The sequence below is a fragment of the Heterodontus francisci genome, chromosome 2 (genome assembly GCF_036365525.1).
Source record: "Heterodontus francisci isolate sHetFra1 chromosome 2, sHetFra1.hap1, whole genome shotgun sequence".
Taxonomy (NCBI): domain Eukaryota; kingdom Metazoa; phylum Chordata; class Chondrichthyes; order Heterodontiformes; family Heterodontidae; genus Heterodontus; species Heterodontus francisci.
The window spans coordinates 86,787,264-86,805,455 of record NC_090372.1 but is presented as its reverse complement, the minus strand read 5'-3'; the positions used below and the strand labels follow the sequence as shown (position 1 = coordinate 86,805,455).

The following is an 18,192-nucleotide window of genomic DNA, read 5'->3' as shown; positions in this document are numbered from 1 at the left end:
TCAAAAACTGGAGCGAGCCACAATAATCGATTTCTTAAAGCAGCTTTTTCTTTAAGTTGTTATACTGGGCTCAGTGTGGTACTAGCACTGCCTGCTCCTAATGTGTGGGTCCTCATGGCAGCTTGTCATAGCCAATTGTTTATTTTGGGTTTGCTGCTGGCACACATCAGGGGCTGGTGGCATGAACACCCTCGTAAGCCCAATAGAAAAGCAACTTTCAATAGTGACTAGTTAGAAAATACCGTACTGGGGAAAGTGGTACTGTACCATTGGGACGGTCTACACCTGAGCTGTGCCGGGGCTGGTGTTCTAGCGAGCCACATAACCAGGGAAGTAGAGAGGATTTTAAACTGAATAGTGGGGCAAGGGATCAAACTTGGGAAGATATGGTAAATCGAGTAGAGACAAGGCAACAGAGAAAAGAATTAATATGAGAAATGATAATCAGACTGTGATAGGAAGGGACAGAGCATACAAATCTAAGAGTAAATCAACAGATAAGGCTAGAGATTACAAAAATAATAAAAGGGCGAAACTAAAGACTCCGTACCTGAATGCACGTAGCATTGGAAACAAGACAGATGAACTGAGAGCGCAAATAGAAATAAATAAGTACGATCTGATAGCCATTACAGAGACATGGCTGCAGGACGACATAGATTGGGACCTGAATATTGAAGGGTACATTGCATTTAGGAAGGACAGGAAGCTAGGAAAAGATGGAGGGGTAGCTCTGTTAATTAATGATGGTATTAGCACATTAGAGAAGGATGACCTAAGTTCAGGAGACCAGGATGTAGAAGCAGTTTGGGTGGGGATGAGAAATCATAAAGGCAAGAAGTCACTTGTGGGAGTGGTGTACAGGCCACCTGGCATTAACCAACACTGTAGGACGGGGTATAAAGGAAGAAATAATGGCAGATTGTCAGAAAGGTAGAGCGGTAATTATGGGGGATTTTAACCTACATATAGACTGGAAAAATCAGATGGGCAGAGGTGTTGCCTAGGTGAGGAGTACATAGAAAGTTTTCCGGATAATTTTTTGGAACAATACGTTCTGGAGCCAACCAGAGAACAGGCTATTCGAGACCTGGTATTGTGCAATGAGATAGGATTAATTAATGACCTCATAGTTAAGACGCCCCTAGGTAGTAGCGATCATAGAATCCATCGTGTCTATGCCAGCCATCAAGCACCTAACTATTCTAATCCCATTTTCCAGCACTTGGCCCGTAGCCTTGTATGCTATAGCATTTCAAGTGTTCATCTAAATACTTCTTAAATGTTGTGAGGGTACCTGCCTTTACCACCTCTTCAGGCAGTGTGTTCCAGATTCCAACCACGCTCTGGGTGAAATTTTTTTCCCTCAAATCCCCTCTAAACCTCCTGTCCCTTACCTCAAATCTATGCCACCTGGTTATTGACCCCTCCGCTAAGGGAAAAAGTTTCTTCCTATCTATCCTATCAATGCCCCTCATAATTTTGTTTACCTCAATCATGTCCCCCCCTCAGCCTTCTCTGCTCTAAACAAAACAATCCGAGCCTTTTCAGTCTGTCTTCATGGCTGAAATGCTCCAGCCCAGGCAACATCCTGGTGAATCTCTTCTGCACCCTCTCCAGTGCAATCACATTCTTCCTATAGTGTGGTGCCCAGAACTGTACACAGTACTCCAGCTGCGGCCTAACTAGCGTTTTATACAGTTCCATCGTAACCTCCCTGCTCTTATATTCTGTGCCTCGGCTGATAAAGGCCAGTATCCCATATGCCTTCCTAACCACCTTATCTACCTGTGCTGCTGCCTTCAGTGATCTATGGACAAGTACACCAAGGTCCCTTTGACCTACTGTACTTCCTAGGGTCCTACTATCCATTGTATATTCCCTTGCCTTGTTAGTCCTCCCAAGATGCATCACCTCACACTTTTCAGGATTAAATTCCATTTGCCACTACTCCACCCATCTTACCAGCCCATCTATATCATCCTGTAATCTAAGGCTTTCCTCCTCACTGTTTACGACACCAATTTTCGTGTCATTTGTAAACTTATCATGCCTCCTATATTCACGTCTAAATCATTAATGTACACTACAAACATCAAGGGTCCCAGCACCGATCCCTGCGGTACACCCTGGTCACAGGCTTCCACTCTCAAAAACAACCCTCGACCATCACCCTCTGCCTCCTGCCACTAAGCCAATTTTAATCCACTTTGCCAAATAGCCCTGGATCCCATGGGCTCTTACCACCTTAACCAATTTCCCATGCGGGACCTTATCAAAAGTCTTACTCAAGTCCATGTAGACTACATTAACTGCTTTACCCTCATCTACACATCCCGTCACTGCCTCGAAAAATTCAATCTAGTTAGTTAGACACGATCTCCCCCTGACAAAGCCATGCTGACTATCCCTGATTAATCGCTGCTTCTCCAAGTGGAGATTAATCCTGTCCCTCAGAACTTTTTTCCAATAGTTTCCCAACCACTGATGTTAGACTCACTGACCTGTAATTACCTGGTTTATCTCTGCTATTCTTCTTGAATAATGGCACCACATTCACTGTCCTCCCGTCCTCTGGTACCTCTCCTGTTGCCAGAGAGGATTTGAAAATTTGTGTCAGAGACCCCGCTGTCTCCTTCCTTGCCTCACATAACAGCCTGGGATACATCTCATCTGGGCCTGGGGATTTATCCACTTTTAAGCCTGCTAAATTAGCTAATACTTCCTCCCTTTCAATGGTAATATGTTCAAGTATATCACAGTCCCTCTTCCTGATCTCTGCACCTACATCGTCCTTCTCCATAGTGAACACAGATGAAAAGTAATCATTTAAAACCTCACCTACGTCCTCTGGCTCCCCACACAGATTGCCACTTTGGTCCCTAATGGGCCGTACTCTTTCCCTGGTTATCCTCTTTTCCTTAATATATTTATAAAATGCCTTGGGATTTCCTTTATCTTGCCCGCCAGTGATTTTTCATGTCCCCTCTTTGCTCTCCTAATTACTTTTCTTAGTACCCCTCTACACTTTCTATGCTCCTCTAGTGCCTCCGTTGTTTTCAGCGCTCCGAATCTGCCATAAGCCTCCTTTTTTTTTTCCTGATCCAATCCTCTATATCCCTTGACATCCAAGGTTCCCTGGACTTGTTGGTCCTACCCTTCACCTTAATGGGTACATCATGGCTCTGAACTCTCACTATTTCCTCTTTGAATGACTCCCACTGGTCTGATGTAGACTTTCTTACAAGTAGCTGCTCCCAGTCCACTTTGGCCAGATCCTGTTTTATCATATTGAAATCAGCCTTCCCCCAATTCAGTTCCTTCATTTCTGTCCCGTCTTTGTCCTTTTCCATAACTACCTTAAATCTTAGAGTTATGGTCACTATCCCCAAAATGTTCCCCCACTGACACTTCTACCATTTGTCCAGCTTCATTCCCTAGGATTAGGTCCAGTACAATCATAATATGATTGAATTTTACATTCAGTTTGAGGGAGAGAAGAGTGGGTCCAAGACTAGTATCTTGAACTTAAATAACGGCAATTATGAGGGCATGAAAGCTGAGCTAGCTAAAGTGAACTGGTAAATAAGGTTAAGGGATAGGTCAACAGAGATGCAGTGGCAGACATTTAAGGGGATATTTCAGAATACACAGAATAGATACATTTCAACAAGAAAGAAAAGTTTCAAGGATGGAACCCGCCATCTGTGGTTAGCTAAAACAGTTAAAGATAGTATCAAACTTAAAGAAATAGCCTATAATTGCACAAAGATGGGAGGCAGGTCAGAAGATTGGACAGAATATAAAAAACAGCAAAGAATGAGTAAAAGATTGATACGGTAAAATTAGAATATGAGAGAAAGCTAGCTAGAAATATAAAGACAGATAGTAAGAGTTTCAATAGATATTATAACAAGAGTAAACAAAATTAGCATTGTTCCTATAGAAAGATACAAAATAGGAGTAGGAGAAGGTCATTTGGCCCTTCGAGCCTGCTCCGCCATTCATTATGATCATGGCTGATCTTCCAACTCAGTAACCTGTTCCCGCTTTCGCCCCATATCCTTTGATCCCTTTAAACCCAAGAGCTGTATCTAACTCCTTGAAAACATACAATGCTTTGGCCTCAACTGCTTTCTGTGGTAGCGAATTCCACAGGTTCACCATTCTCTGGGTGAAGAAATTTCTCCTCGTCTCAGTCCTGAATGGTTTACCCCGTATCCTTAGACTATGACCCCTGGTTCTGGACTCCCCCCCCCCCCCCCCCAAATCGGGAACATCCTTCCTGCATCTACCCCATCAAGTCCTGTTAGAATTTTATAGGTTTCTATGAGATCCCCCCTCACTCTTCTGAACTCCAGCGAATATAATCCTAACTGACTCAATCTCTCCTTATCCGTCAGTCCCGCCATCCCAGGAATCAGTCTGATAAACTTTCACTGCACTCTGAGTCTGGGGAATTAGTAATAGATAATAAGGAGATGGCAGATGAATTGAACAGATATTTTGCATTGGTCTTTACTATTGAGGATACAAGTAACATCCCAGTATTAGCTGTAAGTCAGGAAATGGAAGGGAGGGAGGAACGCAAGAAAATTACAATCACCAGGAAAGTGGTACTGAACAAATTATTGGAGCTGCGGGCTAACAGCCCCCGGGTCTGGATGGACTTCATCCTAGGGTGTCAAAAGAAGTGGCTAGTGAGATAGTTGATGTGTTAGTTTTAATTTTACAACATTCCCTAGATTCAGGGAAGGTTCCGTTAGATTGGAAAATAGCAAATGTAACTCCTGTATTCAGAAAGGGAGGGAGACAGAAAGCCGGAAACTACAGGCCAGTTAGCTTAACGTCTGTCTTAGGGAAAACGTTAGAAGCTATTATTAAAAACGTTATAGCAGGGCACTTAGAAGAATTGAAGGTAATCAAGCAGAGTCAACATTGTTTTGTGAAAGGCAAATCATGTTTAACCAATTTATTGGAGTTCTTTGAGGGAGTTACATATGCATTGAATAAAGGGGAATCGGTGGATGTATTGTACTTGGATTTCCAGAAGGCATTTGATAAGGTGCAACATCTAAGGTTATTGCAGGAAATAAAAGCTCATGGTGTAGGGGGCAACATATTGGCATGGATAGAAGATTGGCTAGCTAACAGGAAACAGAGAGTAGGCATTTTCTGGTTGCAAGATTTAACGAGTAGTGTGCCACAGGGATCTGTGCTGGGGCCTCAACTTTTTACAATTTATATAAATGACTTGGATGAAGGGACCGAAGGTATGGTTGCTAAATTTGCTGATGACACAAAGGTAGGAAAACAACTTGTGAAGAGGACATAAGGGGGCTACAAAGGGATACAGATAGGTTAAGTGAGTGGGCAAAGACCTGGCAAATGGAGTATAATGTGGGTAAGTGTGAAATTGTCCACTTTGGCAGGAAGAATATCTAAATGTTGAGAGATTGCAGAGTTCTGAGATGCAGAGGGATTTGGGTGTCCTAGTGCATAAATTACAAAAGGTTAGTATGCAGGTACAGCACATAATTAGGAAAGCTAATAGAATGTTATTGTTTATCGCGTGGGGAGTTGAATACAGAAGTCGGGAGGTTATGTTTCAGTTATGCAGGGCATTAGTGAGACCACATCTGGAGTACTGTTTACAGTACTGGTCTCCTTATTTAAGGAAGGATGTGAATGCACTGGACGCAGTACAGAGAAGGTTTACTAGACTAATACCTGGAATGGGCAGGCTTTCTTACGAGGAAAGATTGCACAAGCTAGGCTTGTATCTGCTGGAAGTTAAAAGAGTAAGAGGCGGCCTGATTGAAACATGTAAGATCCTGAGGGGTCTTGGCAGGGCGGATGTAGAAAGGATGTTTCCCCTTGTGGGAGAATCTCGAACTAGGGGTCACTGTTTAAAAATGAAGGGGTCGCCCATTTAAGACAGATGAGGAGAAATTCTCTGAGGGTCATGCGTCTTTGGAATGCTCTTCCTCAAAAGGCGGTGGAAGCAGAGTCTTTGAATATTTTTAAGGCCTAGGTAGAAATATTCTTGATAAGCAAGGGGATGGAAGATTATTGAGGGTAGGTGGAAATGTGGGGTAATCAGTTCAGCCATGAACTTATTGAATGGCAGAGCAGGCTCAAAGGGCCGAGTGGCCTACTCCTGTTCCTAACTCGTATGTTAGTGCAGTGGTCAAACTTGTGATGCCACAGTGAACCATTATGAATGCTGTTATGATGGAGGCAGGAGCAATGCGGTCAGTTCAGTCCCATCACTCCAAAGTCGCAGCATATTAAAGTTTTACCACCAAACCGTGAAACAGCCAAGTTAAATACTCCAGTAACCCCTGGAATAAAACAGACCAAACCAGGTATTCTTAGACGACAACAAATTAATTATTTATTAAAAACTAAATCTTAAACACTATTAAGATAAACCTTTGTCTAAAAACCTTATAACTTCTTAATTTAATCTAACTCCCAAATTCACACACATACATTCAAAAATAACGGTTAACTGGTTTCTTTAAAAAAAAAAGTTTGAAAATTAGCTGTTTCTTAAGAATAAATAAATAAGTCTTTGTGGGTTACGTTCCTGATGGATGAGGTATTCTAATATGAAAATAATCAAAGGCTACTCGAAGTCTCCATGTGGATTTGATGAAATGGTCTGTTATTAATAGACACTCAAAACACTTAAGCTGCAGTAGGCATCAACAGTTCCTTCAACAATGAGCACAGCAATAGGTCAACTTAAATTTTAAACCGACAGTATCTCAGTTGAAACTTTACTTCAAATTCCAGCAAACTCAATCAGTCAAGAGAGATTCAATCATGAAGCAACTGCTTCCTGGCTTGGAAGTAAAGAAAAGGAGTTTTACTACCTTCAGCAATACAAATGGTCTCTTGAAAAAGACAACTTTTTTTTAGGTTATTAACTCGGCCTGTAGCTCCCTGTAGAATTTTTGCTGAGAGAAAATAGACAGTTCTTCAGTAGCATGCCTTGCTGGAGAGTCTCTCAAAACAAACTAGTTCAGACTGTTTTTTGCCAGTTTTACACACAGTCAAATCGAAACATTATACCATATTACACCTCTCTCTCCTGCTGTGGCCTAGGGACAGGTGCAGCTGGCACATTGTGCTCTGTCTTAAAGGTACACTGTTTTCAAACAGAGTCTTAAAGGCACTCACTTTTTAATCTGAGGAGAAAAATAATTATAGTTCCATGACAATGCACAAAGAGCCAAATGCAATGTATGTAATTTTGCTGCCACAGATATCCTTCATCCTTCCCCTACCCCTCAAAAAAGAAATGAACTTATCTGCCTCCACCTGTGGCCTATTTAATAAGTATAATACCAGCTACCCGAAATTAGTGCCAAGTGAGTAGCTGTAATAGCTGATCAGTAGTGGATTAGAAGGAAGTGATGTAATTGTATAGTTTAGTAATATTCTACTCTCTGCAAGAAACAATGCTTGGTTTATTGAGAGGACAGAGATTGTGATGCAATACATAAAGTATATTCCAGGGCAATTGATGTTTTATGTAATATGCACAATTTGATGTGTTTTTGTTTTCATAGTTTGTTACTTACCATTGTGACGTTTAGCCATTTGAGGTTTGTGTTTGCTGTTGTCACTCAAGTGTGTCAACTAGATAAGCAGTTATAACAGTTGTGTTTGAGATGAGGCAAGGATTTTCATGCAGGGTGATTAAATGGGGTGATGTAGTGTGACAAAAATGGAGTTGAGGTACAGATCAGCCATCATCTAGTTGAATAGCTGAGCAGGCTAGAGAGGGTGAATAACCTATCCCTGTTCCTATGTTCCTAAAAAGAGAATTGTCCAATGGAGTTTTGTTTCATGTCAACCGCCATCATTTCAGTGCATTTTAGTGATCTAAGCAGGCCCCCTAGCAATGAAAAGCACATTTTTGCTTTTTTTCACAGTAATATTCATTACTATTGCCAATTATTGCTGAGTTGCACATTTCACCATGCATATTCAGTTACAGTTGAATTATAAGCATGGATAAATCAGTGGAGCAATACATCTCTAATGGTAGATGAGAGACAGTAATGACATAATGACTTTGGGCAGATCCTATTCTACTGAACGTTGCAAATGAGACTGGAGGGGATTGAGGTATTGATGACACTTTAAGCTTGGGTGATAGATGTGGTTTATGCAGTATTAAATCAAACACTAATTAAAGCGGTGATTAGCTATGTCATATTCCATACAGAATTTACCATAAAATACTAGTTTTGATCTTTTTTAAATCAATGATTTAGAGTAAAACTCATTTATAACCGACTTCAGGATTGACTTGGGTTGATCTAAATAGGTTCAAGTTCAAAATTGCATACTTGTAATTGATAGTGTTCATACATGTATGGAAGTCCACATTTCATTCTTGTGTATTTTGCAGTTTCAAAGCAATACATTTTGTGAAGAAATTCTCCAGATAATGAGTTATAAGAGCCAATTCTTGTCATTTCCATTACTTTAGGCAACATCTCTGCTTATCAGTTGTACACATGTATCCTTGGTTTCAGTTGTATCTATTTAGTGAGATTCAAACAAATAGATGTGTTAAGCTATCCTGTCCATGAACACTGTGTTTGGAAGAGGTTCTGAAAAACCTGGTTTGAAAGTCTATCTCCATTTTGGTAAAAGAGAGAAGCTGGGATTGTTTTTCATGTAACTTCAAACCTAGTTTTAAAATACAGAATTTATTTCTATCAGTCAGTTGGTGTCAAGTTTATGATGGACACTTGTGATGTCACAATAGCATTTGTTTGTTGTGCCTCCAGATCATGGGGTCGTGTTGGAGGATGGGAAAAAGATATATGCAAAGATAGTGAATAGGGAACTGTAGGGAGAAGTTGGGAACTGCCACTGCTCATTCCTGTGTATTTTTGGTTTAAATCAGCCATTTATGAGATATTGCCAGATTTATCTGTTAGTCAAATAGAAATTCTCACCTAATATACCATCGTGTAGCTTTCACTTCTTATTGTTAGAGCTTTGGCCAAGTAGAATAAATCTGATAAAATACATCAAATCAAATACAGACAGAATTATACTCCTTAAAGCAGGTGTTGAAATGTGCTGGGTTGGTACTTGATGACCTCCGTTAAATATCCAGGTACTGGAAATTGATGGATAACATGTCTATTTTGTTGCGGTGAAGTGTGATTAGAAAGATTGATTAAATAGGTTCATCAGAAAGGAAACTTTAAATTAAAACTACGATAAAATGACACAGCTGCTTCCTTTGATTAATGGTTTGTAGATTAGTTTATCATTTTCAAAGTTGAAGTGTAATTTTATAAAATGAGTGAAGAGGGATTTTCAATTCCTTCTTTTGTAGTGATCCTAATTCATGATTAATTTTACTAACGTTCCAAATTTTCTTTATTTTAAGCATTGATGCTCTCTATTAATTCTCATTTATATATAACTCATAAATTTAGCAGGCATGGTTTAAAACTCCGAAGTTTTGAAAATGGTCATGTGAGAAAACTAGATTGCTTAACAACATGCAACAAATTTGAAAAATCTTGTATAATCCATAATCCTTTAAGGGCAGCATTAACAGAGGCTTAGGTTGTATTACCTGACCATCCTCTTCAATGCGATTAGGCAGGACTGTTGAAAAAGGGTAAGAAACATAATTGGGGGAGAGGGAGGAGAAATAATGTGCTTAAACCAGAAATCAGACAGGGTTGCAATAAGGATATTATAGCTTTCCTTAATATATTTTGAGTTTGAAAAGGGAAAAATTAGAAAAGTGTCTTGTTCTGGTTGCCAGTGATTCTTGCTGGAATGTGTGCCGGTGCGGATGTCAGGTGAGATCTGAATGGCATTTGTCTGTGTTGCCATAAATAACCTACTTATTGTCCACATTAACAATTGAATAATGCTGAATTGTGTCAAGCAGCCAAGGTCTGCTGGCACCAGGAAAACTATATACCTCAGCACTTTTGGGGAGGGTGAACATTTGACAATAAAAGGTTACTTTTAAAAAAAAAAGTCCTTCCGAATGCCAACTCCTGTGAAAATGGCCATTATGCTGAGTCCGCATTTATTTGTTTGCACCTCGTTCATCTTCTAGCAAATAAATAACTTGCTAGAATTTGAAGTGCTTATGCCTTGATATTTAAATTCTGGTTAATATCTTTTTAGCCATCTGAATTTGTTAGAAAACACTCAAAGTGAGTGTTTTTTCTTTGGACTGGGTCTCCAGAGTCAGCCAGCGTTCATGGTGATACTGTAATGGGTTCATTACATTACAGTGATGCTGCTTATGATATCCATTGTCTTCAGTAAGAGCACGGAAGGTAAACTAAGCAACGGTGCTGCCCAGATAAGGAGTCAAGAGTTTGTTTTCCTGGGCTAGTCACAGAATCACAGAACTTTACAGCACGGAAAAAGGCCATTTGGCGCATTGTGGCCGTGCTGGCTTACAAGTAGCCATCCAACCTATTCCCACTTTCCAGCTCTTGGTCCACAGCCTTGTAAGTTACGGCACTTCAAGTGCATATCCAAGTACTCTTTAAATGTTATGAGGGTTTCTGTCTCTACCGCTCTTTCAGGATGCGAGTTCCAGATCCTCACCACACTCTGGGAGAAAAGAATTCCCCTCTAATCCCCTCTAAACCTCCTACCTCTTAGCCTCAATCTATGGACCCCTCAAGAAAGGGGAATAGGACTTTCCACTCCACTCTATCTAGGCCCCTCATAATTTTATACACTTCAGTTATGTATCCCCTCAGCCTCCTCTGTTCCAAAGAAAACAACCCTAGACTATTCTTTCATTTCTCATAACTAAAATTCTCCAGTCCAGGTAAATCTCCTCTGTATCCTTTTTAGTGCAATCACAACTTTTCTATAGTGTGGTGACCAGAACTGCACGCAATACTCCAACTGTCGCCTAACCAGCGTTTTATACAGTTCCAGCATAACCTCCCAGCTCTTATATTCTGTGCCATGGCTAATAAAGGGATGTATCCTGTATGCCTTCTTGACTACCTTTATCTAACTGTCCAGCCACCTTCAGGGATCTGTGGACATGCCTTTTTGTTCCTGCAGACTTCTCAGTATCCTACCATTTATTGTGTATTCTCTTGTTAGCCTGCCCCAAATGCAGAACCTCACACTTCTCCGGATTTAACTCCATTTGCCACTGTTCCCGTCACCACACTAGTCCATCGATATCTTCTTGCAGTCTACAGTTTTCTTCATTATCAACCACACAGCCAAATTTTGGAGCATCCACACACTTAATCATTCCCCCTACGTGCAAATTCAAATCGTTGATATATATCACAAAAAGCGAGACCTGTGGAACCTCACTGGAAACAGCCTTCCAGTTACAAAAAAAACCATTACCCTTTGCTTCCTGCCTCTGAGCCAGTTTTGGATCCAACGTGCCTCGGAACGCATGGGCTTTTGCTTTCGTGACCAGTCTGCCATGTGGGAGTGTATCAAGCCTGAGGCAACGTGGTGTTACAACCAAGGCGGGAGTAATGCACTGTTAATTCAGTCCCACAACTCTGCAGGTCACAGCTCATCAAGAAAGTTTCCCACCTACCGAAGAATAACCAAATTAGATACTCTATTTGTCCCCCAGAATAAAGCACACCAAACCAGGTTTCATTAAATAACAACATTAACTATTTGCTAGAAAATAAATAATAAGTCTTAAACAATAATGAGATAAAGCTATATATGAAAAGATTTTTTTAAAACTCCTCATCCTAGCCCTCATGTGCAAAGACATAACATTCAAAAATGGATTTTTTGATTTACAGCTGTTTCTTCGGAATAAAAACGAAAAATAAAATGATTGAGTTTGTCACGTGCTGGTAGGATGTTTTCAGTACGGTGAGGTGACCCAGGGCTGAATAATCAGATGCCACTCGGAAGTCTCTCCAGGCGAGGTTGATGAACACTCTGCGATGGGTAGGCATTCAAGGCAATTTGTCTGCAGCAGGCGTCATACAGGTCTTTCAACAGGGGTGCAGCAACCAGTCTGCTCAGCAGCAACACAGTAGTAGAAGCTTTCTGCAGGTTCCAGGGTTTCCCAAAACACAGGAGGCGACAGAATCACACTGGATGCAGGAATTCTTTAGAGACAGGAGGCAATAGGATTCTGCCATCTTTCAAATGCAGGATTTCAAGAGATGCAGGTTCCCTTTACGGAGAGAGGTCTTTTCTCTGGTCTCCAGGCAGGTCACAACTAGATTTCAAAATGCCTGCTCCTTGTCCAGCTCACTGGTCCTTTACAGTCCAAAAGTGAAACTAACTTCAACAATCAAGTCACATGACAATCATAAATCTTGATCGGTCATTCCCATGCTGAGTTGTTTGGAAACAGGTGCCTTGCAGTCTGTGTATTTCACTCCACCTACGCCTACCAAGTTTCAGCAATCAATATCCGCAGAAAAATCCTTTTCTCAGTTCTTAAAAACGTACAGAATTCTAAGTTTTCAATACAACAACAAAACTCTCTAACTGTTGTCAACAGTGGTACTGGGAGGAAAAGATGAGTGATCAGAATAAGGTCTTAATTTGGAGAATCTAATTCCACCCTTTGAGCATGGTCATTTCTAATCTGGTATTATAAGACTAAGTTTGAGGCTCTACTAAAGGACATTTTCAAATTGTTTCTGAGCCATTAATTAGAATTTTCAGTGTTTTCTTTTTAAAAAAAAAATTCTGTATTCTCCAAAAATTAAACTGCAAAATTTTTGATGTCTTCAATGACCAGATTATATATTTTAGATCAAAGGATGCTGAAGTTTAAAAAAGACTCTTGAGTTCTTGATTTGGAGAATACAGAACTAAAATGTCACCCTTTTACATATTTCTCATGTCTCCTGCTTCAGATGGTCATTCAAGCTGAAGTATTGTTCATGCTACAGGCACTGTCAAGTATATCAACCGAGTGACCAAACTTCATATGTTATGCCTTGACAGTGAGCGTCAGCAGGCTATTCAATTGTGAAAGAATCACAGTCAAGCTGATACTTTCCCCACCCCAGCCTGTTGACATTGGAGCAAGTTTTAGTACTCAGTACCCCAGCTGAGATCAGGTAATTCAACACACTCTGGTTCAGATGCACTAGAACTGTTTTTGGTATGTGTAGCTTAGTACTACACCACATAAAGCTGATGCATATTGCAAAGGGCATGCAGTATTTTATAGGTTAATGATTATTACAACTGTTTTGAGTATGTTGTCACATGCTAGATAAGAAAGGTAATTGGCAGGAAATGTTTTTAAAAGCCTTTATTTCACATGTACAAATTGAGTTTTCTACTGGCATAAAATGCAAAAGATTTTTCAGAAAGTCAGCACAATAAATTTGCTTTCATGAAGACAATTCGAAAAGCTGGCATAATGCATTTGTGAGTTGAAGAGAGCTTAAACACTAGATATGTGACTTTTTTGGAATGCAAATAAACTGTCCTGTAGCTATGGACTTGAGCCTGGGTGGAAACCATTGAGGTATAGGGCGGCACAGTGGCGCAGTGGTTAGCACCGCAGCCTCGCAGCTCCAGAGACCCGGGTTCGATTCTGGGTACTGCCTGTGCGGAGTTTGCAAGTTCTCCCTGTGTCTGCGTGGGTTTCCTCCGGGTGCTCCGGTTTCCTCCCACATGCCAAAGACTTGCAGGTTGATAGGTTAATTGGCCATTATAAATTGTCACTAGTATAGGTAGATGGTAGGGAAATATATAGGGACAGTTGGGGATGTGACAGGAATATGGGATTAGTGTAGGATTTGTATAAAATGGGTGGTTAATGGTCGGCGCAGACTCGGTGGGCCGAAGGGCCTGTTTCAGTGCTGTTTATTTCTTTCTTCTTTAATACATTCCAGAATGAAAAGCTAAATCATCACTAGTAATTTGTACTTGTTTTGGGTTCTTGCCTTTTCTCAATTCTGACTGGCTAACATACTTTGTACTATTGTCCAATGCTCTTTAACTGTTTTGCAACAAATTCACTATCTAATTATTTGAATCCAGTAGTATTCTGCAATTTCCATGTACTATAATTGCTTTATGTAACTGCTTTGATTGATAGGTCATGGAGTCTGTGTCCAACCCCATTTCTAAATGCTAGTAAGGGATGAGGCAGAGCAGTAACAAAGAGGAAACTCTAAAATAATAATTTCTCACAAATAATTAACTTCTTTGGGAAAGTTCCCCCATCAGTGTTTGAGCGCATCTACTGAAATGTTTCTGTTGTTTGAAGCTTTGATCTGTAATCAGAAATGGAGCTGATGTCCCTAATATAATAACATAAACAAAAAGATTTTTATGTTGAAGAAAATTTCTACGAACTACTTGAACTGCAAGGTGTATTTTTTTAAAGTTGACCTTTTCCTCCTCCTCTGACAAAGAACACCTCACCCCAACTTGATGTGCTTTTCTTTGTGATGCTATAATACATTTGTTTTGCTACAATTTTTGCTAATAAGACACATGGGAAAGATACCTGCAAAAATAAAAAGTAGAATAATTGATGCTTTGTATGACTGCTGCTGCTAAACATTTTTTATGCCCAGATTTATCAATAAAGCAATTTAAAATAAACTTTGGCAAACAAGAAAAACATTGAAAAGTAAAACTGCACTGGGATGAAAATTTCTCAAACTGGTTATTAATAAACACTTCAAAATAGTTTTTGCTAATTTAAACAACTAGCCCTTTCACGAAAAAGCTATCTTCCTTTGAGAGATTTTAAACAGCTTATTGGGTAGGCTGCAGGAATTTTACATGCAACCCACACAATAAATATTTAGTCAGCAGACTTGCATTGAACTTTATGTGCACAGTGAATTAGAAGTGAAAGTGGTTGTAATCCTGGAGTTATGGAGGTGGCTAGGGGGACGGGAGGGGTGGGTGGTTCCTGATGCATACTGGCTATATGCATCAGTTTCCTGGTGATTTCATTGTAGAGAATATCAAAACTGAAGAAATCATGAGTTACAGGTGTTCTGCTACATGACTACCCAGTTTTATCTGTGAGGATAGCAAATCAACTTTCCAATCACTAAGTTGCACAAGTTCATCACAAACCGATGATTTGTAAAAAATTGGCTGTGCACGACCCAGTTAACTGTATCCTTCCAAAATGGTTACTTATCTTAGAAGGATGAGGGAGAAAGGAGCTAGTGTTGTATATGGGTTTGTTTAAATTACAGTTCAAATTGCCATTAAGTCAGAACCAAAGCTAGTAGGGCAATATGAGTGTTTTACTACTAATTTTTGGCTTAACATCAAAAGCAAAATTGAACCTCTTTTTTTTAAAAAAAAAAGATATTGAACTGCCCAAATTTGGCCATTAAAAGTTACACTGAAAATGGCGAGGGGGAAGGGTGTTGAGATGGAAACTAAAAACCCTAATTACCAAGGCCTCCGTTACAACATTGCAGGAATCAATATATCCTGTAATTAATGTTTGTGCAGACAGTAAAGCCCAATTATAAGTGCCATGCTACTGAATTCATCTCATCCCTTAAGAAATTTTCATATTTGCAGCAATGTATAAACATTGAAATGTTTTTTTATTTCCAAAATATACTTTATTCATAAAAATCTGTAAAAATTACATTCCCAAACAGTTTAAAACAGCATCAAGTCAAAAAATACAAACAGTGCAAAGGTGATCAGTTTCCTTCTATACAATTATGAGTTGCCTCACAACCCTTCCATTTCACATTTGTCCTGCCAGATACATTTTTACATTATACAGGAGACTGAAATTTTCCCGATACAGTTCGAGGGGTTTCTCATGGATCCAGCCTCTCAGTTCAGCTTGGTGGGGGGACCTTACACTGTGGTCTTTCCCTATTGAGCCTTTGCTGTGGTTGCCCCAAGCTTTAGTGCGTCCCTCAGCACGTAGTCCTGGACTTTGGAATGTGCTAGTCTGCAACATTCGGTCATGGACAACTCTGCGCTGGAAGACCAGCAAGTTTCGGGCAGACCAAAGGGTATCTTTCACCGAATTGAGAGTCCTCCAGCAGCTGGTGATGTTTATCTCTGTGTGCGTCCCTGGGAACAGCCCGTAGAGCACAGACTCCTGTATTACAGAGCTGCTTGGGATGAACCTCGACAAAAACCACTGCATCTCTTTCCACACCTGCTTTGCAAAGACACATTCCAGGAGGAGGTGGGCAACCGTCTCTTCCCTACCACAGCCACCGCGGGGGCATTGCGCAGAGGGGGCAAGACTTCGGGCGTGCAGGAAGGATCTGACGGGGAGGGCTCTTCTCACCACCAGCCAAGCTACATCTTGGTGTTTGTTTGAAAGTTCTGGTGATGAGGCATTCCGCCAAATGACTTTGGCGGTCTGCTCGGGGAACCATCCGACAGCATCCCCCGTGTGGATTTCTGTGAACTACCTGTGTATTCTCTTCCATTATGTTGTAGCCAGAGCAGTAGGAGAGTAATTACTGCTGCCCCATTTACGTCCATAATTCCAACACCCTCACCCCTGCTAGTTGTAGGCAGATTAATTTATATAAAGAATTAGTGGAACTACAGATATTCACAAGCAGCTATCTAAACATTTGTTAGGTGTGATTTTAATTTTGAGAATGATGCAAATTCACTACAATACTAATATAAATAATGCTAATTGAGGCTGGTAATCCCACCCGGTAATTTTTTTTATTGCTGTTTGCTAATGCTACTTAAGCTGGGTATGTGGATCTTTTGGCTTCTTGTATGGCATATCTGCAATGTGCATTTTGTTGTAACACACAATTCTTGGCACTTGAGGACTGTTATGGTGTGCTTGGGATATGCTACACTTTAATGAGCATTCATGCCTGATGTAGATGAACAAGAGACAACCATTTAAAAGGAGTGGAGGAGGTCTTTTATCATGGGAATTTGTACATTAACTATTATGCAAACTGAGCTAGATCTGTTCTGACTCTTCCTTCATCCCATTCCTCATTCAGAATAAACAAGAAAATCTGATGAAAATGCCAAAAGGTACAAGTATTAATAGCAAAGTGCATTATTTCCACTTATATGGTTTTTTTAAAAATGAAAGTGACTAGTACTGCATTGGTTGTCTGGTTTGCAATTCATGGGTTGACATCATACTTCATTAATGTCATACCCTAAAGATGAAGACTTATCTTGGTGTTTCCATCCGTTTTGTCATACGTTCTGTTTATTTGTGGTAATACACAAACATTTCTCGCACAATAGTGTTTGAGTAGTCTAGTGACAAGCTACTAAAGGTGACCCAGCTGACACACAAGCCTGTTGTTGCATTTTGTGTTTTATTTAGAACAAGGGAATTGTAAAAATTAGGAAATTGTATTTGTTACAAAAATCTGAAGCACTTTCTTGTATCTTTTGAACGGGCAAGTTGACTATTCGGCTCTAGAGACGCTCGTACACAAGCTACAGTTTTCTGCAAGTCGCAATTCTGTCTCAGTTTGCCATATAGAATGTAAGCCTGGGAAGGTAGAGTAACTCTTGGAGCAGTTACAAAATATTGAGAGATGTGTGCTTTGTATTTTGGGGACAGTTTGTTCTGCTGTTACCTATAATGTAATGCTATCAGTATAATCAAATAAGTATACCCTTCAAGATGAATTTGGCTTTCACGTATTTATTGAAGCTAGTTTTTATTTGTTACAGGTGCATTGAGAGTTTTATTTTACATCTAACTTTATTTCCTTTCTAGTTTGTGTCAGAAGTGGCTTTACGTAACTGTTTATTCAACTGTGCTATTTTCGACTTAACATTTGACTAAATTTTATGTATGTGCTACGAACACTTAAGTTGATGAAGCAGCCATAAATTTTTCATTTCTTTTTATGTTCTCTTCCCCCACTTCATTCTTTCTCCAGCCGCTCAATCTCTCTCTCTCTCACACACACACACACACTCTCTCAGTCTCAGTCTCTCTCGCTCACACACACACACACATCCATATGTTCCGTAGTAAGCATTCCATAAAAGGATATTCTTGACAACGAAGTAGTGTATAGTTAATTATGAACACAAATGGTGGAAATTGATAGCTCTTGCAGTGAAACTGTGATTGCACTAGAGGCTGGCATCATATTAGCTGCAAGCCAGAGATTAAAATTGGATGGCTGCCACCATTATACAAGCAGGATTTGCTGCTGGGCAGTCAGGAGTATTGATGCATCG

At 40.1% G+C, this 18,192-nt stretch overlaps 1 protein-coding gene across 4 annotated transcripts in view; it reads left to right on the top strand.

The window, feature by feature from the left end:
- The window catches only part of LOC137385179 (ubiquitin-conjugating enzyme E2 E1-like), a 130,158-nt gene that overhangs the window by 8,690 nt on the left and 103,276 nt on the right, over positions 1–18,192 (top strand). The window contains exon 4 of one of the 4 annotated variants that reach the window (XM_068060174.1): positions 11,817–11,889. The exons of the other annotated variants lie outside the window; for them this stretch is intronic. Within the exon in view, the coding sequence (XP_067916275.1) occupies positions 11,817–11,874 (58 nt within the window). The 3' untranslated portion in view covers positions 11,875–11,889. Of the gene's footprint in view, positions 1–11,816; positions 11,890–18,192 lie in introns of those variants that run through there. 4 annotated transcript variants of the gene reach the window in all.